The sequence below is a fragment of the Vanessa tameamea genome, chromosome 4 (genome assembly GCF_037043105.1).
Source record: "Vanessa tameamea isolate UH-Manoa-2023 chromosome 4, ilVanTame1 primary haplotype, whole genome shotgun sequence".
In the NCBI taxonomy this organism is placed as follows: domain Eukaryota; kingdom Metazoa; phylum Arthropoda; class Insecta; order Lepidoptera; family Nymphalidae; genus Vanessa; species Vanessa tameamea.
In genome coordinates, this window is record NC_087312.1 from 7,103,588 (window position 1) to 7,128,839 (window position 25,252).

The following is a 25,252-nucleotide window of genomic DNA, read 5'->3' on the forward strand; positions in this document are numbered from 1 at the left end:
CTGCAATGGAACAGTCGTTTGCAGTGAACCAAAAGAAATTGTGGGCATTTTTATCTCGCCCACAATACTCTGTTACCCTTTGCCTTACACCTACATGTGGCGCATTGGCTATTCGCTTGAATGAGCAGCCAGTGAGTCGGGCCAGCCGCCAGAGCCCAACGTACTCGTAGTTTAGAATAGTTGAAGTTATATATCGCCTAGTACGATTTCGCTTTATGAATTGCCATAAGACGGGCGCAGTTTCATTACGTGTGCATTCAGAATTATAGTAGCATTGTGGGCGGATTGGGTGAGCTTGATATAGTTTGCTCGTATATAATCTGCGCTTTGAAGCTTACCCGAAATCTGTTAAGATTAAACTAAACCTGACCCCATTTGGTGGAAACATTTTAAAGTAAAGATTTATGTACGGCGAGTCCAATTGTTGCACTTTTTAGTTTAAACCGCAAATTATTTTACCTCCATTTAAGTGAAATATGTATATAATTTTTTTTCATTAAGTTTTTTTAATTTAAATATTTAATACTTAAAGATAGAAATAGAATACAGCAATAATAGACAATATTTCATATTTTATTTGCTTTAGACATGACTTGAGTATTAAATGAGACGCCAAGAATGAAAATAATAAAACAAATTTATTATAATAATACTTTTTCGAATACAAATTACTCAATTAACATTTACTTTCTTTAGCGTCCTTAAAAATATTGCGCGACTGTAAAGCGGCGAAGGCAAGAGTTCGATCGTGTTTCTCTTCGTTCAATTGCACTTGTAAATTTTTAACGTCTAATTTCAAAGTTTTTATTTCGCTTTGTAGTCTCATGACAATAGTCCACAAACTCGGCGAGCCGTGATTAGATGTGGAGTGGATTGGCAGCGACGGCGATCTAACCAGGGCTTCTATTGGCGAATCGTCATCACATTCTGAAAATTAACATTATATCAAACACGAATCATGTACGATTTATAATAATATAAGTATGTTCTCATCTAAAATACCAACCTTGTTTAGAAGTAAGGCGGTTTTGTTTTCATGTGTGCTAAGTTTGAATAGTTTCGTTGTGTTTGTGATTGATATTTGTAGGTTAGTGAAGTGCCGTCGTTTATGTATATAAAAACTATATATTGGTTTATAATATTTATTTTAAATACTTATACATACAATCTACAATAATTTTCGTTATAAAAATAAATATACGTATTATATTATAACACACGTAATATTTGATATATTAATAGTATTAAACAACTAGACACTGAATATTATAAGTATATATACCACCTCCTTTTCACTAAACATAGCTCTTCAAACTCTATAAGATCAAATTATATGGCTATTACCTACATTATAACACATTAAATTTACTTGTTAGTTTAAACATTTTACAAATTAATATTTTGTTAAATAATTCAAATATTTCATTTCATTATCACTTGACATCATTCATTTCTCTTCATCATTTACCTTATCCTATATACTTTGACAGTAAACAATTTATTAAAAAAAAAAAAACAAATGACTAGATAATTAAAATAGGATTTTACAATGATTTTGTAATATCAATTACATGTTTCCATTAAAACAAATGTTACTACCGTTGAGGTATTAAATAATTTAAATCAAATTACAAAACACGATTAATACTCGACATTCGAACAATCGTGATAAAGCCAGTGAGGAACTTTGATAATAAAGTTATTATGATAAAAATAAACGACAAAATATTATGTTCATATATGAGTACGAAAAGGGTTAAACAATAGTTGCACAGATTACTTGCAGATCCGTTACACCTGTTATTAGGAACTCGTTGTGTTACGAGGATCGCTCAGTAGTACCGATTACAAAACCTCATTAGTTTATGTTCGTTGCAAGTTGAGACCATAGCTAAAGTTCACTAAACCATAATATGTGTTATGGATATTAAGGGAAATGTTAAACTTTAATTGTTAATACTTCATTCGTTGTAATATAGTTTAACATAAACACAAGTTTTGTTTTTTGTATTATTTTAACATATGTTATGTTACGTGTTATTAATAATAATAAATTAATAATGACTGTTTCTATGTATTCTATATATCTTAGTTGAAAGACAAGTGTGAGTTTTTTTTTTGTAGTATATATTAAATCTTGTTTTACATGTGAATTCAATTTTAATCACTTCTTATATTAAATACAGATAAAAAGGCTAAATATTTCAATGAAAGATATGACACCTTCCATTTGTATAAATGATTTAAATTAACAGACGAATATTATATAACACTAGTTGCCCGCTCCGGCTTCGTCGGTGATATAAGAATTCTATTTACTTCCCGTTCATAGCGCCACCTACCGGGTCCAGTCTAAACCATCTGAACTAACTACTAACTCTCCACTCAAATACATACAAAATATCCAACCGTTTAGGATTTCAGTTACATATACACGCACAGAAGATTTATATAAAGTGAAATAAAATCATTTTGTTTTTAATAAACAACGATACAAAGCTTATTTTATTTACAACTGCTAACTAGAATGATACAGATGTATCATCACTATAAAATTCTTTAATATTTCGGAATTAAACGTATTACAACGAAAAATGTACAAGACTTTAATCGTAGGACAAACGAGCGGACAGTTATAACGTGAAAAAACGTTCTTTGTTTGACTTGGAATTCAGAGTGTTTTTTTTTTTTCACTTAGGAATACTCATTAAAAGTGGAGGTATCTTTATATAATATAGCGAAGCCGTCGCACGACTCTTTACATTAACTGCTCTAGATTTATGGAAACCGTTTCAACGCGACGCGACGCATTAAATAAGTAACCAGGTGTAAAACGGTTGGAATACCCACATTCACTTCTTTTAGAACTTTTAAAAGAAAAGTTATATATTTATAAGTATTGAAAAAGTTAAGTAAAGAAACAGAATATAATTACTCTTTTTTTTAGGGGATTCTTACTCTACCACGCTGTTTTATGCATCAATACATGCAGGTTTCCTCACATTTTTTCCTTTACCGAGCACAACATGAGTTATAAACACAAACTTAGGACGTAGGAATTCAGTGACACTTGCCGGGGTCTGAACCCGCAATCATAGGTTAAATTTCATGTGTTCTAAACACAGCTGTCTTGGCGTTTACAAATATTACTCATACAAAATCGGTTCAAGTTCTTACCGAGTACTTTTTGTATAGAAATGAATAGTAAATTTACTAAAAATTTAGTTAAGTATTTATAAAAATATATACGCAGTGCCAAAAACTTGGAGTATCGGGCTGTTCTTGACTCTCAACTATACCACAAACTTTAAATTCTTCTATCCATTCGTAGTTCATTAGCCGGAAAAAAGGGTCTCATCTCATCATCATCATCAAAAAGGTATATACCATACCATAATATATTTGTTTTCTTACATAATCCAATTTATTGGTAAAATAAATGTTAAATAAATAAAAACCGATATTTCGCTAATAATTAATGCTCAGATTATTTTTTTATTATTCATGTAACATGAGTGAACTGAACGTGCAATTTTGAACTTACCGAATTGTTACTTTCGTCAATTTATATATAACAATAAAATTGTACTTGAAATATCTAAAACTCTTAATAAATATATATATTTTAGTTCTGTAAGAATATAAAGAAGAACATCCACGACTACTACGACGCCATTATGCATGTATTAAATATGAATATCTAATACATTCATAGAAATCAACCGCATTGTATACAGCACAGATAATATATACAAAGACACGGTCAAATAAAAAATTCGAGTGTTCGACTCAATTTTATAAAAAAACTTTTCCATGTAAACTAAAAGCAACATATGATTTTACAATATAATTAATTACTTTTATTATTTTTGTCGTGAAACCGTCACTCGTATGTTTGTCAAAGTTTTTTTAGGATATATACATGCTTTCACATTTACGATGATTTTAGAGATCATATATTTTTGTTCATCATGTTTTAACAATGACATTATATGTCTAGACTCTAGACATACTCAAAAACATTAAGGACGTTTAAGCCGAAACGAATGTTCCTTTTTCATTTGCAAGTATGGTGTCGTACGTGTTCATGCATATGTATATACTGCAATATTTTACTATAACTATCCTTTATGTATGAATAATCGATTATACATATAGTCTCAAAATTAATTTTATTCGATCTCAACTCGTCTAAATACAATAAACACATTAGGTATATATATACGACATACATCATTTCAACACTAGCAACCATTCCATTTATGCACAAGGAATACGTTGGAAATTAAATTGTATTTTCATGATCGGCCCAATTTCCTAACTAATTTCGAATTTAATTATAGAAAAGGCAAGTCGCATATGTTACCCGAATACAATTTACAAACAGCAATCCGGTATCGAAAGGCAGATAACTAGGTTTTATATACGGGATAAGTTGTTTGAAGTAGACGGCTAATGTGAATTCAGTTTAGGTACAAAACGTTCCGCTTCAAGTGCGCTAAGGTTATTAAATATTTAACTAATGCACCCGACGGCTGTACCCACGCCGTCCGCTGTGATTACCTCATGGGGCACACGAGTAGCTACCGTCACTCATTTCTATTTACTTTGCCTCATTTTCTACTATGATACAAATTTGATGTGAACAACGTAAATACACTCGTGTTTAAATATTGTACATTGAAGCATTATTAATTGGTAATGGTAATAAATAAACTACTTTGATTTATAATGTAGAGTAAAAAGCCAATATTGTCTAATGGTTACATTACGTGAATTTTAACCGAAGATCAAGGGTTTAGAACTGAACAATGAATTTTCATGTCCTTAATTAGAGTATAGACTCATCTCGTTCTCAGCGGTAACGAAAAACTTCGTAAGGAAACCTGCATGTGTCAAACGAAAATCTACAATTGTATATTTCAAACATCTTAAAAAAAAGGCTTTAGTCCAGCAGTGGGATATAACAGGCTGTAGAGGCTTACTTACAATGTAGAGTTTATTTTTCAACAGAAATCTATTGGGAAAATTATTTTCTAAAAACAAAACGACGTAAGTATAATAACGTACGTATTCACGGGGTATTTATAAGCTTTTTTTAATATATATTTTGTAAGAATGAAAATAAATGTCGAAAGTAAAAGTAGAATGACTGTTAAATTAGAAAGATATCATCTGTAACATCACAAATGCTTCTGCTTTTTTAACCACGATTCAATGTAAGATGTTATATTGTTAAAGTGAGACGTCCCAATCAGAGGCCGAGCTCATTCAATAGGAGACTACTTTTATATCTGCTTTCTTTGGAACGCTGACGTGAATGAATATCAGGGAAAAAAAATATTTCATATATTATTCCTATATTTTTTTTATACATTGTATACAATTAATGAAAAAATGATTGAAAATACATCCTGAGTTTCTTTCGTCGGTTCTTATCAAGTCTGATTTATTTCCGAAACGGTATTAGATTTTTCCAATCAATAATAAGTAATTGAATAAAGATTTTGAATTCGAATAAAGATATTATTATTCATATTACGTTTAAGTAACGTAGTACATATTAAAATTAATTAAAGAAAATCTATTTTAGTATCAAATAAACCGTATAATATAATACATTAATACTATACTTTCGGAATACGCGACCAGGTTAAAGCATTTAAATTGTGAACTCTTTTAAACTGAGAAACATTTGTTGAAATCGTAAATCTATTGTCACTATCAGTTTGAGAATACGAATAAACGGGATTTATTATTTGAAGAGTATCGGTGGCGATCAGGAAAGAACTACGATAACTGTTTCTATAATGTCTAAAACCTCTAAAGAGTTTCGTTAGATTCATATTTTTTTTCTATATTTCGAGACAAATTACAATAAATAATATGAAGATTGTTAGTGACAATGTTCATTATATGGACTCGGTAACATTAAAGAGTATTTAAATGTTTTGATTCCACATTTAAATTCGCTTATAATTTTATAAATAACAAAACAATATTTCAATCACGTACATATATAATTTAATTTAATATTGCTTCTGTTCGATAACAATTATTTTTTTTAATTAAAGTAAACAAGAATCGTCGTAGCGTCAACGTATACACTTCACTTACGTATATTTGATTAAATATTTAAAGACAAAAACACAACTCCGTAAGCCTTTTTACACTAACACTAATTTGCATACTAATATTACATACATACAATATAATAGATCAACTTATTTGGTAAAGATGAATATCAGCTGTCGAGAAAATAATAGTTATGATATACAATGCACTTGTATTTATATAAAAGCGTAATCTTGTAAATATATAATGAGTGGCACTTAAAATAGGTATATAAAAATATTTTATATACTTAACCATGCGTATAGTCGTTATTAATGCACCATTTTTAGTAAGAAGCAACTATTTAAAGTAAAATTGAATAATACTGGAAACATGCACTACAAATACATCCCAATATACAATCTACATTCGGCACATATAGAGGAATTTCGTCGAGCATCGTATTTTAATGGCACGAAAATAGCATCGGAGACATGCATCTCAATACCATGAACCTAACGTATGGTACGAACGAAAGGTACGTATTAGTTAACGGCAGAATTAGGACATTAAAACGATTAGTGAGAGCGGTGAACGAATCAAAAGCCAGACGGTCACTCGTCACGAACAATCGCGAACACCAGGATTCCGAATGCGGCGTCGATGGACGACGAGACGGGCGAGCGGAACGGCAGGGAGTCGAGAGGGGAGGAGGGGCTCAGTGTCAGTCGAAGTGGTGCGACTTGGTGAGCTGCTTGACGAAGGTGCCGCAGCACCAGGTGGAGGAGCGCGCGGCGGGGGGCGCGGGGCGCGGCGCGGCGGGGGGCGCGGGGCGCGGCGCCAGGCTGGGCTGCGAGCCGCTGCGGCGCTCGTGCGCGCCCGCCAGCGTGCGGCGCCGCTCCGAGCAGTCCCACAAGTTGGGGTTCGACCTGTTCAGCTGGAACTTGCGCTCCGATATCAGCTTCCTCGCTTCGGGCGCGCGGTACAGGTAGGCGTCCGCCGCGGAGGAGCTTTTGTTACGTTTGACTCGCGACGCCCCGGTCCGGCCCGTTAGATCCGGCGTTCCGCACCGCTGGAGCGCCGGCAGTTTAGTGTGGTTAAAGTGAGGTATGTTAGTGGCGGGTGCGTGATATTGTACTTTACCGAGAGAAAAGTGGCCGCAGTCCACTGCAGGTGCGATATAAAGGCAGCCGCATGTAACAAAATAGAAATATTCAGACCACCGTTGTAGCGGAAAGAATCGAAGGGATTAGTCGAGTGTACAGTATAATATACAGATATCCTTTCATATTTATATGAGCGATGGCCTCAACGGTGAAGTAAGAGTTTGTTAGTTTATATTTTATTTAATAAATTACGTGTCTAACTAAACATGTAAGATTCAACAGAACAACAGATCTATGATCCAAAATAAATAGAATAATAATTAAATAATTCGTATACCGTATTTAATTTAATAAGCTTTGTCATTTGGCATACTAGCAAGCCTTACCGAATTGAAATAATAATATAATTTAACTATATAATGATATCAATCACGTTTACATAACAACGATGACTAGCTACTTTGTACTAGAATAATTTTACAAAAGTAAAATTAAATAAACGATATTTATGTATATATTATAGGGAGAGAAAGAGAGAGAGCTACCATTAAATATTGAATATATGGCTAATAGGATAGATCAAGCATGCTACGTCATGCACTTACACCTTGTGCCTCTTGTAAGATCTACATTATATGCAGTTATTATTGAATAATATGAATATTAAACAGTGATTATGCATTTCAATACACGAACATCGAATATAACAACATATATATATTATATAGCAAGCGCTATCGAAATGGTTAGTCATAATTTATAATGTTTATAAACAGATCTTTTATTCTAATAACCAACTGATAATACGATTCCTTGTCTTTGCGTGTCTCCTCCTTGTCGACTCGAATATCTCCAGTGGTATATTGGGTACTGCATAATAATTAAAGCTATGTTAGTAGTATAACCATTTAACTTTTATACAACTACAGACCATTCCAATAGTCTAACGTATATTTGGTAGCAATTATTATCAAAAAGATAAAATATAAATATAAATATTTTATATCATTTAATTATATGTAATTCATTATTGATTCGAGTTTAAACCATTTAAAGAAATCTAATTACCGAATTAAATTTAACCATTTTTTTTTTAAATTATATTATGAAGCTTTTTATTAATGATATTAAATATATGTAAACAATATTTATGGTTCTTGTAGGCAAAAAGTGGTGTATTTTACGATTCAAATATTGTATTTTTTTTCTAAGGTTTTGAATTTATACGCGTTTTTCAATAACACAGTTAACATTTAATTTTTACCCACGCACACATGCATATAATTCCCAGACATTTTCACACAACACTGAATCGAAATAGAAAGTGTAATGTTTATGAAATATTGAAAGGTTTTAAAACGTAGACCACATAAACACAACGTCAATACAAATAGCTCACCAATAATGCAGCAAAAAAACTGTACTACATTTTTATGTCAAAATATTTAACTTTATGGTAATATGTATTATCTGTGACGTTTAGTTACGATAACTTATGTCAATTCTACAGACTATTTTTTTTTCAATTAACTAACATGTATATAAGTTAGGATGTTAGTTTAAAATACGTATTGGTAAAATTACTCACCGGAGCTCACGGCATTCCTACAGCGGGCCGAAGTACAATACGCTTCGATGACTTTCAATATGAGCGCATCTTCTTCGTAGGAGTTCGACTTTCTCTGGTGAGGCGCGTAAGGGTGTGTGGGGCCGATGTTCTCGTCGGAGCCGACGGTGAAGGACTGCGGCCGCAGCGGCGGTGCGGGCCGGAGGCAAGTTATACTCCAACCTAAACCAACAATATTAATATTAATTTATAAAAAGTTGTGGAGAACCACTATAAATTTTCATGTGCGTAATTTGTGTTTATAAGTCATTATGTCCTCGGCTTGCCATGCCATGAAATTCTGCCATATGTGTTTTCACAAAGACGCATTGGAGAAGCTCGGTACGTGGTGACCAGTAATTCTATCTCCGGAGTTACTTTCAATGAGACATTTTATTGAACTTAGTGCTGTCACATACCTAGTGGGATCCTATAAAGTGCATGAGACTACAATGGCTGTAAAGTCAAATCAAATTTAATTTAACAATCGATTATTATCCAACTTTAAAAATGTCAATAGTATATTATACTAAAAGTCGTGATTCATAGATTTATTTCGAGAACGATAAACCGACATCTGGCGAAAATCTTGAACTGTTGTTTTTCAGTTATTAATAGCTAGTGAGGCAGCCGCATAAACATTATTGAATAATTAGGACAAAAAATACCTTTATTACTAAATGATGAGTCAGTTGCGTCGATGAAATCAACCGACGAGAATTTCTTTCCAATTGGTGTTTTACTAGATTTAGCGGGCGATTGATCGAGCGAGTCGCAAGAATTCAGAAGCCAGCGCGCCGATTGATTCTTGTGTTTATTTTTTTGTGTTTGTTGAGTATGCTGAGTGTAGCTTTGATGGTTGTTGAATGAATGGGATCTTTTATGGTTGCTGAGGCCCGACGATAATTCATTACTGCTGTCGCTCATGGCCATCTGAAAATATTGATAACGTCAACAAACTATTTTAAAACATTAGGGTTTTTATACTATCGCGCATTTAAAGCCGCTATAAACTAAATCACACAATATATCTACTATTTTTACATTTCAATATCTCTAATAATATTACAAGGAGAACATATTTTTGACTAATCAACAGGGTTAGTAAAGCACAGTCGACTAAAATTTTTAGTTCCAAACTAATATATCTTTAAATTGTATTCAGCTGAAATATTTTCTTCATTAAAGACTTTCGGAAATATTCTGACGTCGGCTTGCTAAAAAATCTAGCTTTTTTTTCCCATTCAATTGGGTCTTTATATAAAGTACATGGGAAAACGCAGATTGTGAAAGCCTTTCCATGCACGACATATTTTTAATTGGTTAATGTAATAAATGTGATCTACTAGCAGTGATTGTTTTTCTGTTAGTATAATGAATAAACACAGGCAAGGATGATCAAGTAAAGCACTGTAATATTGGGGTAACTCTAATGACAATATTAATCTAATGGTTATAAATTTCAAGGCAACATTATCTTCAAACCAGTGATAACACAAACAGTTTTCTTTACAAAAAAATTATCCTTGCCTGAGTCGGTGACCACGGTAATGGGTAATTTGGCTTTCATCCACCAATGGGCATATAAATCTGAACGATACACCATAAAGCCCGTTTTCTGCGATTTCGACATATCTTCGCTACGTGAGCGAGATTTCTGAGACATTAACGAAGACTTTTCATCTTTGTCTTCGTTTTCTTTTTTATAAACATCACATTTACGTGAAATATCTTTTCTTGATCTTCTATTGACATTGTCATCTGGTTTTTCCCTGTATATGCGCATGTGGTAATGCAAACTAGGCTTCGTGCGCTCCGTTATGTTTAAAGTGCTCCATTGACATGGTATTGGCTGTCGAACATTTTTGGGGACTTCTATGTGAGTACTGGGTTTTCGATAAACTCGCGGTGGAACTTCAGGTTTTATTTTTATTTCAGGAACATACCGGTCAACGTTCCTACGTATGGATGTTCTTTTTATTTGTGCCGAAGACAAAGGAGGGCTAGCAACGAATGTGGATTTAACGTTCGTATTTGATAAATCCTTCACGTCGAAGCTGGTTTCTGAAGTAACGCTTGTAACGCATGAAGTTCTTGCAGTTGAGCCAAAGGGTGATGTACACCGACACTGCTCTTCAAAAGTAGCCGCTTCGATCTCCGATAGAGTCAGTCTTCGATTTTCAAATGTATTCTCAGATAAATTATTAAGAGAGTCCTTTAAATCGTCCGATGTCTTATCATGACTGTCGGAATCATTGCCATGCATGTTCAATTCGGGCGATGCTAAATTGCAACTCCCAGCAACTCCGGAATCCGAAGACCGGGGACTTGGGCATAGAGACCGATTACAACATTCACATTTCCGACGTGATTTTGACGTTTCAGATTGAGAACTCATTCTTTCTAGGTGTGCATTGTTGTTCTTCTTATTCTCGGTCTCCACCATAGATCTCGACATAGATCGCCTAATTCTTTTATCGGAATTGAGCGAGTGTTTACGAAAGGGTATATTAGCATTCAAATTGACATTTATTATTTTCAAATCTTCGTCTTCATTGCGGAACATAGGAGGCGGTTCTATTATTATTGAATCAATAGGATAATCACGACTGTATTTCGGTGAGGGAGGATCAAGAACTTGCAGCAGATCTGACATAACAATATTATTATTATATTCATCTTCATATGAACATCTTTCTTCAGCGGACTTCCATAATTTAGGAACCATATCATTTCGCGCACTATAATCAGGGAAACTTCGCCTTGTTGGAATAAAATCGGTTTCATCATTAACCAAGTTACCCATTTGTGTATTTTGATCCATATTGACTAAATCCTCACAACCCATGTAATTCCTTACTTCAAAACTAGAATTCTCTGCACTATCGGAATGTTTTACATAGTTACAAATATTTAAGTTATTACCTCGGGATGATCTTTGCAAGTTGTAATCTAGTAAATTAGCATTCATATTTTCTGTACTTGTGTTCGAAGGATCAGACATGAATATTTTTTTTGTACAATCACCTTTAATTTTAGACTGTGGCACATCGAACTGCATGTCCGTAGAAGAATCGAAGTACCGAACATATCCAAAATTACTGCCCCAACTGCTACCGGACGATGATATTGTTCTGGGGCCCATACTATCTATGGCATTTTGCCTCGTGATTTTAGAGGAGCTACTGACTTCAGCATCCGTACAACTCGAATTTGAATAAGATTCAATTTCTCTATCACTATCTTCTGACTCTCTATCACTGTTGGAATATTCAGTGTCAGTTGCAATTGTACCGTCATTTTCTATTTTAAGTTTAATTAGATTTTTATGTCTTCGTCTAACCGGCAAACCTGTTAATTCGAGTGCCTTAGCCCATGTTTTTTCGTGTAAAAGTTTACGCAACATTTGCCGCGTTATAACCTTTTTCTTAACGAGTCTCGCAAAATATTTTGTGAGCGAATAATATGGTGAGGCCGAAGGGTAACTAGACGGCGGGAGCGTAACATGATATAGACTACGTCGACTAGAGTTGATGCTAGACAGCGCCCCTTCAGAAGGAGAACGGGTCAACTAGATAAAAAATAAGTCTTATGAATATTGTTATCTGTGAAAATAATTTAGCTTTGACACAGATAGTAAATTTAAAAAACTTACATGAGGTAAAGACTGTGGCTGGGCAGACTCGTGAGTAGGGCTGCTATTGTTGGAGTGTTTCTGAAGTAAACTGACCCAGTTGTCTGCTTCGGCCCTGGTTTGGCAGACTGCAACTATTTTATCAATCATCGGCCCACTAATTTCAAATGCATTTTTTCTTGTTTCTGTATCATCTAATTTGCAAACCGTAATACCAGTTAGTGGAAGACATCCCTAAAATAATAATAAATGATAGTCACTGATAAAATATTCCAATTATTTGTTGTTAGTATTCAATGCACTTATGGATCATACATCTTATTGAGATAAAACTTTATTGTTGATATTGTTGGCAACTGAGTGAAAGCTTCTGAAATAATACCAACATACATAGTAAAATATTTATAGACAAAAAGATAAAGTTAAGGAATATAAGAGATTTAATATGAGTATTTCTTTGTGTATTCTGCATAATAGCAACCTGTTGTGATGACAATAGGCTTTTTCTTTCAAACAAGTCTAATAGTTATATTTACAAAAATTTGTAAATAGAATAATGTATTCTAATAAATATTGCAGAAAACTTTGATCATAGTCATTGCTATGTAATTAATTTGTAATTACCTCATAAACAAATGCAGACACACGTTTGCTGACTGACAAAAGAAGCAGGGCAGATGGAAACAGTACGAGGTACCGGTCTTGATGGGAGGGACCAACTGCCACACTGCCCATATGAAGTACATCACCAAGGGAGGTTAGTTCACCTCCTGGCCAGCCTCGAACTTCTCCTGTTACCACTTGAAGCTCCAGCTCTTTTTGGCGTCTTAAAGCTGCACAACCACTCTGGAAATAAAGTTGTTATACCACAAGGAGATATTTGTGTTTTTTGTTAATTTTTAAATGCTTTTAAATTAACTGTACTGAGTATATATATACAGTCCTTGATTGTCTTATGAAAACTAGTATTATTTAATTATATTGTTTACTTGTATACCTAAAAATATACTATAATATTTATTTTTTTATTAATTAACTAATACTTACAGCAATATCTTTATAAACAATTGAAGCTCTATGTGTATCTCCTCTATCGGGGTGAGCTTCATGCACATGCCTGGCTAATTCCTGCAACATTGCAGGATATTTCCCAAGACGTCGGAATGGTTTTGATAGACCTGCAGTGAGTACCAGTACTCCTGGACAAACTGCCCCTGCATTTTCCATCCATGTATTAAGCTCTTCTCTAAAAGTGATAGGAAATATTAATAATTCATTTTAATATGTCAATATATTTAATATATAGTCATCAACTTGTTATACATATATAGTATTTCATATATACTCACTTGTATTTATCAAGTATACAGACAGCTTTGGGGTGACCAGCACAATATATTTGGTGCACTGCTTTTATTTTAGGTGCCCACTGCAGAAACAGGCCACCGACTCTTTGGTCTGGCCCTGTCTTCATTGCACATTCTTCCAATAAATCAAGAAACTGTTCATGCACTTGTAACACTTCATTAATATTTCCTGTTAACTGCTTGAATTCATCTTTAGTGAGCCTAAAAATATTTCTTAATCTGTATTCCCTGATTCCAATATATATAATAAAAAAAAAGTACAAATGTTACTATTTATTAATTATGGCAAGTACCTACAAACTACACTACACTACTTAAATAGCATTATAAAGTGGATATTAAAGAAACTCACATGTCACTTTCTTCCAAGGGATGTAAAAAGTTGCTAACTAGCCCTTGCATCTCAGCTACATGGGCTTTTTCAGAATCAATTATATCCTTGAGTACTACATTTCTAAAAGCTTGAATCTCTGAAGCTGCTCTTATTGGAGAAGTAGTTATGGAGCCAGAAGTGTCTGGTAAACATTTAAAAAATATATATATTTATTTTATAGTTTTAAGAAAATGTTTTAAACATATAATTAATCTAATTTTATAATTACCTTTATATTCGGTCACATAGTTACTAGGAAACCATCCTGTCGTTTCTCCTAGTGTGCCTTCCCACCAACCTCCTTCTTCTTTTTGAGTGACAGTGATAATGTCACCTTTTTTGAAGCATAGTTCATCATTGTTTTTACCCTTGAATGAATATATTGCTTTCACTAAGCAATTCTCAGTAGACATTCTGGCGAAGTTGTGCTAACATGTTTCCTAAAAAGAACATTCGACGTAAAAACATCATATCATATCATCATAGATAGACATTATGAGTAAGATATTTCAAGACGCCCACACCCAAAAGTCCAAGAATTTAATGTTTCTTTAAGAGAAATATGTGCTTGACCGCAAATTTGATACAATAAGATTTAATTAATGTAATATGTACTTGATGCTTTCGTTTTTTAATTTAAAATAGACTATTAAAAAAATTGCTTTGATAAAGAAAAGATTTACGCTTAAAACAGAAGCACCAACAAAAATTTTCCTTTTAACAAAACCACATTGAACGATATGTATTCATTTGTAAAACTAGCTTTTATAGTAGAATATAGTAAGATTTTGCGTACAAAAAAGTATATAATTATATCCGCTTGACTCCACTCACGGACTTCCAAAAATAAATATCACAGATTGACAATAATAAAATACATTCGACAGATTAGCTGCAGCTTTACAGATGTTGTTTTTATTTTAAGCTGTGGTTAATATTGTACTATAGCATATAAAACGTTTAATGTTTAACAAAACTTTTTTAGCTTTTTCAAATTGAAAATGGCAGTGCTATTAATATAATACGGTGTTCGTATGCTTTAATATTTTGGTAAATTATTAAAAGTTACATGTGAAAAGATGGACTATTCCTTACCTTTTACCATATTATTACAGATTTTTACTGTATTTCTAAATTTACAACAGGTAGATCGAGCAGAATCTCTTTGTGTTTATAATCGCAAATTACACTGTTCAAACATGATTTATTAATAATTTTGCATTGCCTTTGTCAGTGTCAAAAAACATAGACTATATCGTTTTTTATGTCAATGTCAAACAACAAATATCCAATATCCATAACAAATACAAAAACTCGTCTAAGGGTTTCAGTTCTCAATTCTCATTTAACTAGATTTTGGATGTGGATTCTACTCTAGTTTGTAGTAAATATTCTAGAAATTCTATTTCTAGATCTGTGTATGAAATAATAATAGACATTAAAATGTATTGATGTCAAAATTCATGTTACAATATCTAATTGGTATAATAAATGGATACAAGATTCATATAATTTTGTTAAAAATAATATCAATCAAATTTTCTACATATCTCTATTCCCAAGTATAATTATAATTTAAGATAACATTGATGTGTAGTAATTATTTGTTTAAGATCACTGTTCAACTTTCGTAAATTTAAACAAAATATGATTATAGTCTCTTACTAAAATGTGAAATACCAGTAAAAATAATATACTAATACGATAAACGATATCTTTTACTGTGTAAAAAATGGATACGCCATTAGAAGATATATTATATGAATCAGTTCTAATACGAGATCAACGTTCTATATTAAATTTATTATCACAAGGTATTTCGAAATTTCCCATTATTTAAAAAAATATGTTTATTACACTTGTACCAATAATAAAGTTGGTAATTTTTACACATAGGTGCTAATCCAAATAAAGTAACAAGTCATGGAAAAACATGCCTGGGAGAAGCTGCATATATTGGCAACATGAGGATTGTAAAAATATTGATTGATGCCTGGAAATCCACTTGTGTACCAAATAAATCTGAAATTCATTCTAAGAAGAAAAATTATAACTTACACAAGAGAAAGCTTCAGAGTGTAGGTCATCAAGATGCAACAAATGTTAAGTGTAAAAATGTTAATGACAAAACACTTAAAGGTGAAACTTCAAATGAAAATATGTCATCATTACAAGAAAGCCATCAATCTGAACATAATCAGGGCTATTTCGTTTTTATACATAATGAAAGTTCCAGCAGTGATGAGGGTAAAAAGCCTACAAAGTCACCTGTCAGCCCTACTGCCTCAGTTTTAACCCTTCAACCTGAATTAGAGTGGGACGAAGAAATAGTTAATGTTGCGCCTACTACTAGTGAAGATGAAACTTGGTCCTCTATGTATAAGTGAGTGCAGTTGTTATAATAGTATTATAAATTTATTTGAATTATTAAATTCATAAAAATCATGTACGCAGATGGTATGCTGACATATTGGAAAGTACAGGTTCAGCTATTGCCTCCGCTACAGTAGTTTCAAATGGAATTGATCAGCATGATGCTTTTATGAGGACGGCTTTGCATTATGCTGCTGAGCAAGGCTATGGAGGAATTATTAAATTAATATTAGAAGCTGGTATGTTAGTGGTTCTCCTTGTGTCATGTTTAAATTTAAAACATTGCTGAAATATAGTATTTTAAAATTTACTACTATTTTAAGGTGGTAAAATAGATGTAGCTTCTGGTGATGGACTAACATCTTTACATATTGCTGTAATGAGAAATCATAAAGATATAGTGGTACAACTTTTAGCAGCTGGTAGTCATGTTAATTATAAAAGTCATGAAAAAACAACACCTCTACATTTTGCAGCAGCCAGAGGGAATTTGGAATTGGTAAGACTACTAATTGTTTGTGATGTTATACTTTGTACATTTTATTTCATTTACTTTATTTTTAATGTTTAAGTGACCCTGAACCTGATGGGAAGCTATCCCATATAGACACTGGCAATGTAAACAATTTTCTCCTATACTATTCAATGCCCATCTGCCATCATATTGTTTAAGATGTTTTTGCCTAACATAATTTAATCTGATATATAGCAATACAAATCAAACAGCAATAACTGATTCCTGGGGTCTGCAAAAAGCCCTAGTAATGGTATAATAGTAAAAAACAAAGTCGCTTACCGCTATCTGTCCCTGTGTATGCATTTGATCTTTAAAATTACACAACGGATTTTGATGCGGTTTTTTTAAATAGATTGATTCATGAGGAAGAGGATTTTATATGTATAATACATGCACTATAAAGGAGAGAAACACTAATAATTTTAAAGGTTTCTAAAGTGATGTCCTAAATAAACGCAAATTATTTTGCGCTTACATTGCAAACGCTGGCTGAACCCTACGAGATAGATTAAAATAATGTAGTACAGTATTGTACATCTTAAAAAGGTCTTCAAAAAAAGTCCGCGATGGTATATATCTCTTAGTGATAGCCCACGATAACCATTTTTTATCCTTTACTTTTTACGAGAAGTAATGGCTTATTCTCGAAGCGATTTTAAGCAATACAGCATTAATCCCTATCCAATTAAGTACCTTAAATACATTGGGCATTTAATATAGATCAAGGTAATTTAAATGAATGTTTTTGAAGTTATTACAGATTTAAAACGCAGGGACATAGCTGTTTGTATTGTCTTATGACTGAAAAGCTGTGAACGTTGTAAGACATTCCTTATATTTAGTATGAGCACTGCACCCTTGCGAAGCCGGGGCGCTAGTTTAATTATAAAGCTTACTTTTATTTATTTAGACTTTTTATATTTAAAGGTTAAGATTCTAGTCAGTAATGGTGCTTACTTAGAGGCACGGGATACAAGTGAACGCACACCCTTATATTATGCAGCTGGAAGAGGTCATTTGGATATTGTCAAGTTTTTTATAACTCACGGGGCAAATGTCAACGGAGAGGAAATCCACGGTAATATTCATTTAAATATTAAAACTTTCTATTCTATTTTTTTTTACAGTCTTCAATAATATACATATTTACCATTGTACTTCTATATTCCATACATATACTATATTTCCAGCCAATTATATTGTATGATAATGTTAAGCCATAAACCTCCTCTGAAATACGATGAATATAATGGTACAAATTTCGTGTCAAAATATTTAGCTCATTTTGCGCAATGTGCATTCAAAAAATCAGCGATCTATTTATGAGTAGATTGCTATTTGTGTGTGTTTGTTTGAATGGGCTGATCTAAGGATTTATTACTCTGTTTTGTTAAATAAAATTATTATTAAAATATATTCACATTAGACAGCCTATCTTAAATATTGAGAAATGACTCAAATCGATGAATTGAAGTTGGCTGGAGCATTAACATTTAACCTCACAGAGAATTTATTTAAAAAATGATGATGAGTGTTAATTAACTAAATTGTGATACCTATATGGTAATTGTGATAGTTATGGATGTAACAATTTTTCAGGTTACACACCACTATGTCAGGCAGTGTGGCACAGACATACTAAAATTGTTGATATCCTCCTAGCCAGTGGAGCTAGGATAACACATTCACACAAACTTTTACACAATGCAATTTTTCATCATCAGGTAAACCTTTAAAATATTTTATGCCCTAACGTAACATGATTAAATCAGATTGCAGTGAATAAAAATAAATCTTGCTATTTTAGGAAGAGATTGTCAAAATGCTTGCAAATATGGGAGTTGGTATTAATTTGCACAATGATAATGGAGACACTCCATTGTTATTATCAGCTAGATTATCACAGCCTGCCATTGCTCTAATCCTATTACAAAAAGGTAAATACAATTATAAGAAGTGCTGTTTTGAATTGCATGTATAGGTTTAGCTTTCATATAGCTTTATGTTTATCATTTTACATAATCAATTTATATTTTTTTAAATTTTGTTTTTTAATGTATCATATGAAATTGTTTGGTTTTAAGCCAATATATTAGGATTAGTGTAATATTTTCTCTGAAATAGGCAAAGTAATAAATATCTGTGCATATTTATAATATAAGCGAATACCTTGCCAAATGAATGAATATTTCACCTAAATTTGTATTAAATTTCCAAAATTTTAAAATTTCAGGTGCAAATGCTAATTCTTGCAACAGTATAACTTGGGCCAACGCACTACATATCGCTGTGGAAAGTGTTAACTACTACACGGACTTTGAAGATCTACTTGTGAGTTTGATGGATCATAATATTGATTTAAACTATACTGCACTTACAGGAGATACTGCTCTTAATAGAGCTTTGCTCCTTCACAGGTAAGTCTCTAGTCTAAATATAGTTTGCAATTTATTTTAAATATAAGTTCAGATTATAAATACATAAGCTAACAGCACTTTAATGTAGCTCGCCCATCTGCCTTTTTTTGAATACATTACATTAACAGCCCGTAAATTTTCCACTGCTGGGCTAATGCCTCCTCTCCCTTTGAGAAGGTTTGGAGTATACTCCACAACGCTGCTCCAATACGTTGGTGGATACACATGTGACAGAATTTCGTTGAAATTAGACACATGCAGGTTTCCTCACAATATTTTCCTTCACCGACGAGCAAGAAATGAATTATAAACACAAATTAAGCACATAAAAATTCAGTGGTGCTTGCCTGGATTTGAACCCATAATCATCGGTTAAGATGCATGCGTTCTAACCATTGGGCCATCTCTGCTATTTTTATTAAATAACTTGAGTTTAAATGTTAAAGTAGACATAATGCTCTAACATCAGCACTAACACTCAGGCTTCCTACCAATTGATAATAGAATACAAAAACTACCATGTCTATATTTACTAAAATAAGGCCCTCCCAAAGACTACCATACTTATCTTTTGGATAGGAGCTAAAACAAAGGATGAACCTCTGAGAAATCTCTAGTTCTCACAATTCATAACAAACTATATACGAGCTCCTAGAGCATTTTTAGTCTTATTTCCTTCTGCATAGTGTTCAAATCAGATATTTTCGCCCTACACAAAGCAGTGAAATCCTAAAGACATTAATTCTATACAAAGGTCATCAAACACAGCATCAGAAAGGTCAGAGGTCAGTTTTCGGCTTAAGAGCACACGCTGGAACGGCAGGCAATTAAAGAGCAGACGAGCTTGCAAAACAAGCTCTATCCCACTATTCTAGTAAAAATGAGATTCGCCAGGAGTCTTTTCGGACATGCAAGGCAGATACAAAACCAGAGCACGAGCATAGTGCCACCAATGAAGTTTACAACTATTCCAACAGTCACACTTACAGATAATGGAAGCATAGCCGAATAATAATAATAATAAGCGAATGCGACCAAATTATCTCTGAATCAACTTTGTAAATAATCCTTATCTGTTCGCGTTTTATATCATATCGCACACATAAAATAACATACGGTCACTAATTCCATCCATTGCTACAAAGCTGTGAAAAGGTACACAGGAAAAAAGGTACATCTCTTCCAAAAAAAAGTTCCCAGCAAACCACAGCAACATACCTCAAAAACCCAGCCAGGCAAACAGATACACCGCTCCTCAGAACTCAATCGATAAATTGGACAGCGGTGTCTAAGAAGATCCCAGGCCTTTATACAAGAAAATGTATTTTCCATTGACACCAACTAAATAAAATACGGAATAAATATACAGTACCACAAGAAGAAGCATAAATGCACAAAGCCCGACGCGCTAGGCGATTTTCTGTTTGGATTGAAAGGCGTCTACATTGCATGTTCCAACAAATAGTCCTCCTAATAGACAGAAACGCAGACATGTATTAGCTTGCACAGGCATGTCTACTATTCCTCAAAGTAGCAGAAGTAATTTATCAACTCCCCCAATCACTCCCTAGGATAATCAGAGTGGCCATAATATGTAACAATAAAAACAAACAAGTCATTCACCTCGCGAATGACGCATCATGTCACGTTTATCTGGGTTGAAACGTTATATCACCCGCAGAAGGGTCGTGTACACTTGATGTGCCTCGCTAAACGTCGTCATTTTAGTTTAGGTCGGACTTGTTTAAATATTTTGTTTTTTTTTTTAGGGATTGTGCAGCTTCTTTGTTAATACGTCATGGTGCTGACGTAAATGGATGTGACTTGCGTATATGTGGCTTAGATAATTTATCGATAGCTAGTAGAAGACGAACATCAAAAATCGCGAATCTGCTCATAAAAGCAGGACATCATATTCCTGTGTCAGATCCAAATTCTCCAATACCAAACCCAAATACTACATTACATTGGTTGTATTATATGTGCAGGGAGCCACTCAGTTTATTGGACATTTGTAGGATAAGAATAAGGAATTGTTGTGAAAATATGCCTATGCATCGTTATATCAGTTCATTATATTTACCTAACAGCTTAAAAAGATTTCTTATGTTAGAAGGTGAAGATTAATTTAGTATTATTGTAATAGAACAATATAAAATATACATTTGCAAATGTATGTGTGTTATACTAGAATACTTGTCTATTTACCTAAATGGATTTTGATTGTTTTTACAAACAATCGTGTATTATTTGAAATTAGGTTTGTAGTGCCTAGTCAAGTTTATTAGATCAATGTCTATATACCAAATGTAGCATATAATAGAAGACTATATAAAATATTTAACTAAATAATTCTAAATTATTGAATGTACTGAATATTTATTAACAAAATTAATAAATATGCAATACATTATAAAGTGATACTTTGCAATTGTCAGTAATATTATATAATACTCTTTTTCTATTACATTGTATACATTCCACACTTGATATGAAAAAATAAAATAAAAGGTTTTCTTTTTTTTTTTTAATTAAGATCAAATCTAGATATACAAAGGTGTACAGTAGTGAAAATATAAACATTTTTTATTAAGGAAACTACATCTAGTGATATAATATAGTAATTTATGATTTTTTCTAGATGAAATGTTTTTTTTTTTTCTTTAAAATACATTATCTCGAAAAAACTAATAAATTGTCTACGAAAGATAGGTTTTGATCTCAGATTATTTGTTATTAATGGTAAGAATATCCTATATGCATTCAATAATAACTAAATGTTGTAATAAATACTGTATATAACTATAAATGTGTAAGCATTCATAAAAATCCTTTGAGAATACATAATAAATTAGAAGATCTATTTGTTGTTTGTATTAGAATCATCAAATATCCTTAAAAAGAAAAACAGGGTTTTTCAATTAATGTGAAACAGTCACTTTATAATATTCATAATATAAGCGATTTTAAATGCCTACCCATTTGATAAATTTATTAAATTAATAAGGAAATAGTTTAATATAAAGCTAACCAATATATTAGGATTATATTCTTTTTATAATATTAAAAATATCACTTAGTCGATTTCAATTCAATTTGTACAGAATGTTTATAAAACAAGACTCCTTACACAATATATTGCTGTTTAAAAAATTATTAGTACATTTCATTTACAAAATATGAAAGTAATTTAATGTCATACCAAGACAAAGTAAATATTGCTTTTCAAGTGTTTATACTTTTAAACTTGTTTTAAAAAGTAAATTAATTTGACATTTCTATTTATTAATCTATAGTTCGTACAAATTGGATTGAAAAAAATAAATACACTTAGACATATGCATATTTAAAAAAATAGATGATTTGAAATTGTTTTAAGTGGACATGTAATATTATGAATGATAAAGGGTCATATCAAATGATTTTGTTTCAATTAAACGGCCAAGTTATCCTTATTATCCTTCATGTCTCTTAATTTAGGACAAGCATTTAGTAAAATTTTCACTATGTTAGGATTTTGATTTTCTGCCGCTTTATGGAGTGGTGTTTTACCATCTGCATCTTGAATGTCTAGCTGTGCTCCACTCTTAATAAGGAGAACTACTGTATTCTCTTTCCCTTAAATCATATTTAATTATTATTCACATATTAAGATATTTACTACAATACAGTAGCATGATAAGTATTTGTATTGAAAGATTTATAATCAGTTACGCTTACAATGTTGATTTAATGGATAAGCAGGCTTTAAAACAGTCGATTTTAACTATTTAGATAATAAACATACAATTATGTATTTAATTTGAAGAAAATAATAGTTTGCATCTCTTGCTGGTTATTTTCACTAGAATCTAGATTTTTTTTATTTTTGATTTCCATTAAATAAAATAAATCAAAAATAATTGTAAGATTCTTGAATAAAACTATATTATGATTTTATTTATGTACCTGCTGCAGATGCTCTGTGTAGAGCTGTAGCTTTGCCACTCCTAGTCGAAGCATTGATTTGTGCTCCATATTGTAGAAGTAAACTACATATATTATCATGTCCATTACGTGCAGCGTAATGTAGTGCAGTATAACCAGAATTGTCAACACTGTTTACAAGTTCCAAAATATTGTTTGTTTTGTCAATCAATAATTGCACTCTATCAGTGTCTCCTGAAAATGCTATAAATTTTTATTGTTATTATAATGTCTGAAAAGTATTTTATGTTGCATTTTTTTAATGATTCAATGTAACAATTTTTATTTAGAAGTTTTAAATTTACCTGCATTCCATATTCCCCTTTCCCAATCCATTTCTGAAAGTGTCTGGTGCACAGATGCATTTGGGGTAGTTATATTGCAATTTGAATGAGTACAACCACTTTTATGATCCATAGCTTACTTAAACTATAAATAAAACATCAACAATATATAGATTTCTTTAGTGACATTTAAACAAAAAAAGCAAAATTAAATATCTCTTTGAAGAGTCCAAGTGATCTCGGCTTCCCCAGTACTACATACAATTTTATATCCCAATTGACACAAAGCATTTATGGCTTGTAGTACATTTGCTTTTATCATGACTCCATTAACAACATTAGAACCAGAACCAGGAAATTTTTTAGTAATGGCTTTTATCTCTTCGTTACCTAAACCAAACACCGAGCAATCACTAGCATGGAGAGAACCTTTGATGGCTATATAAATAACACCATCTTCTGCTATTGGAACGCTTGCCAAGTTACAGGCTGAAACATTTTGGCTGCCCTTTGTTTCCATTTTTTACAATGTGTGCAAATAAAAAAAACTTTATGCTATGATATGCTTAAACCTCGTCGTCCTTATTAGAATGCTGGAAGTGCATAGCTTCTTTACTGAAGTTAGTTATGTTATCTTGTTCAACAATTATTGAAGGTTCAGGTTCAGAGAATTCTTTTCTCATAGTCCACATATACTCATTGTAATCTTGTTTAACAGCAGTTGAACTTGAAGCAACAACTTTGTAACCCAAAACCTGTAACAATCATTGATATTATCTTATTTATACTTAATACAGTTGTTATCAAATGACGCAGCATGCTATCATTTATCTCATTTTAGATAGAATTAGTTACCTCTAGAGCACTGAGAATTACACAAGGATGTTGCAGATAAACAATCGTAGAATCATCACAATAGCCACCACATGCAAATCGTTGTAGTTGTTCAATATCTCCCGCTACATTAAAGTAATAAAATATATTTAGTAGTAATAAAACGTATATTGTTATGGTTGTATAAGTTTTTATTACCTAAAAATGGGATTGCACATACGTATTCGTAGATATGATAATTTGAAGGTAAGTTAATTTGATTAATTAGACACTTCCCATTTTTAGATAAACTGTCATGTTAAACTACCTTTTAAGCCGGACACCAATACACGCCAAGGATTTTTGTGCCCATACGATGCAAGATTACCTCTGATCAAAATGTAGGGCATTGATTACAGATAATTTATTCTTAGTTGTTTAATTTAAAGGTTATGCTTATAGTGAAGTCACAAAACTTTATCAAATTACTTACGTTACGTCTAAATAAAACTAGTTTACACTTTTGTTTTCGTCGCAACATAAAGTACCTAATACCTATATAATGTAGTTTATCTACCTATATCGTCAAACTTCAAAGTCAAATTGATTATTATATTATACTAATAAAGGAGTACCTACACATTTCTTCTTTATCTTGTATTTTGCTTGAATTCGAAAGCCTAATCGATCAATATATTCAAAATTTCTGCTGATTATTTTTATGAGTGAAATTATAGAACGT

The 25,252-nt window shown here is 32.2% G+C and overlaps 4 protein-coding genes across 14 annotated transcripts; 1 reads left to right on the top strand and 3 right to left on the bottom strand.

Annotated features, from left to right (window-relative positions):
- Positions 1 to 619: 619 nt before the first annotated feature.
- On the bottom strand, positions 620 to 15,076 carry LOC113394511 (rho guanine nucleotide exchange factor 7). Of its 7 annotated transcripts, XM_064220724.1 has the most exons (11): positions 14,824 to 14,977; positions 14,370 to 14,580; positions 14,120 to 14,282; positions 13,750 to 13,968; positions 13,448 to 13,646; positions 13,025 to 13,246; positions 12,422 to 12,634; positions 9,435 to 9,699; positions 8,749 to 8,949; positions 7,955 to 8,030; positions 6,995 to 7,221 (listed from the first exon to the last, which is right to left on the bottom strand). In XM_064220724.1, the coding sequence occupies exons 2-11, from the start codon at positions 14,551 to 14,553 to the stop codon at positions 7,194 to 7,196; spliced, it is 1,770 nt and encodes a 589-aa protein (XP_064076794.1). In that variant the 5' UTR covers positions 14,554 to 14,580; positions 14,824 to 14,977; the 3' UTR covers positions 6,995 to 7,193. The 7 variants fall into 7 exon arrangements, 4 of the variants coding, with proteins under 4 accessions (XP_026487632.1, XP_026487629.1, XP_064076794.1 ...); XM_026631847.2 differs by lacking the exons at positions 6,995 to 7,221; positions 7,955 to 8,030 and adding an exon at positions 620 to 927; XM_026631844.2 differs by lacking the exon at positions 7,955 to 8,030 and having other exon boundaries at positions 1,127 to 7,221; positions 14,824 to 14,978.
- A 684-nt stretch (positions 15,077 to 15,760) lies between these two features.
- Positions 15,761 to 22,106, top strand: LOC113394512 (ankyrin-3-like). The gene is made up of 9 exons (XM_026631848.2): positions 15,761 to 15,954; positions 16,037 to 16,523; positions 16,595 to 16,752; positions 16,837 to 17,012; positions 17,958 to 18,108; positions 18,630 to 18,754; positions 18,838 to 18,967; positions 19,264 to 19,447; positions 21,217 to 22,106. The coding sequence occupies exons 1-9, from the start codon at positions 15,873 to 15,875 to the stop codon at positions 21,572 to 21,574; spliced, it is 1,851 nt and encodes a 616-aa protein (XP_026487633.2). The 5' UTR covers positions 15,761 to 15,872; the 3' UTR covers positions 21,575 to 22,106.
- LOC113394514 (ankyrin repeat domain-containing protein 39) lies at positions 21,961 to 25,085 on the bottom strand. 4 transcript variants are annotated; one of them, XR_003368584.2, is made up of 5 exons: positions 24,839 to 25,085; positions 24,553 to 24,656; positions 24,270 to 24,452; positions 23,719 to 23,842; positions 23,395 to 23,608 (listed from the first exon to the last, which is right to left on the bottom strand). XR_003368584.2 is itself a non-coding variant. In XM_026631851.2 (3 exons), the coding sequence occupies exons 1-3, from the start codon at positions 23,828 to 23,830 to the stop codon at positions 22,881 to 22,883; spliced, it is 519 nt and encodes a 172-aa protein (XP_026487636.2). In that variant the 5' UTR covers positions 23,831 to 23,842; the 3' UTR covers positions 21,961 to 22,880. The 4 variants fall into 4 exon arrangements, 2 of the variants coding, with proteins under 2 accessions (XP_026487636.2, XP_026487637.2); XR_010309978.1 differs by having other exon boundaries at positions 23,395 to 23,617; XM_026631851.2 differs by lacking the exons at positions 24,270 to 24,452; positions 24,553 to 24,656; positions 24,839 to 25,085 and adding an exon at positions 21,961 to 23,065 and having other exon boundaries at positions 23,396 to 23,617.
- On the bottom strand, positions 23,395 to 24,272 carry LOC113394516 (uncharacterized protein). 2 transcript variants are annotated; one of them, XM_026631854.2, is made up of 2 exons: positions 23,719 to 24,272; positions 23,395 to 23,608 (listed from the first exon to the last, which is right to left on the bottom strand). In XM_026631854.2, the coding sequence occupies exon 1, from the start codon at positions 24,215 to 24,217 to the stop codon at positions 23,906 to 23,908; it is 312 nt and encodes a 103-aa protein (XP_026487639.1). In that variant the 5' UTR covers positions 24,218 to 24,272; the 3' UTR covers positions 23,395 to 23,608; positions 23,719 to 23,905. The 2 variants fall into 2 exon arrangements, with proteins under 2 accessions (XP_026487639.1, XP_064076797.1); XM_064220727.1 differs by having other exon boundaries at positions 23,395 to 23,617.
- Positions 25,086 to 25,252: the final 167 nt, after the last annotated feature.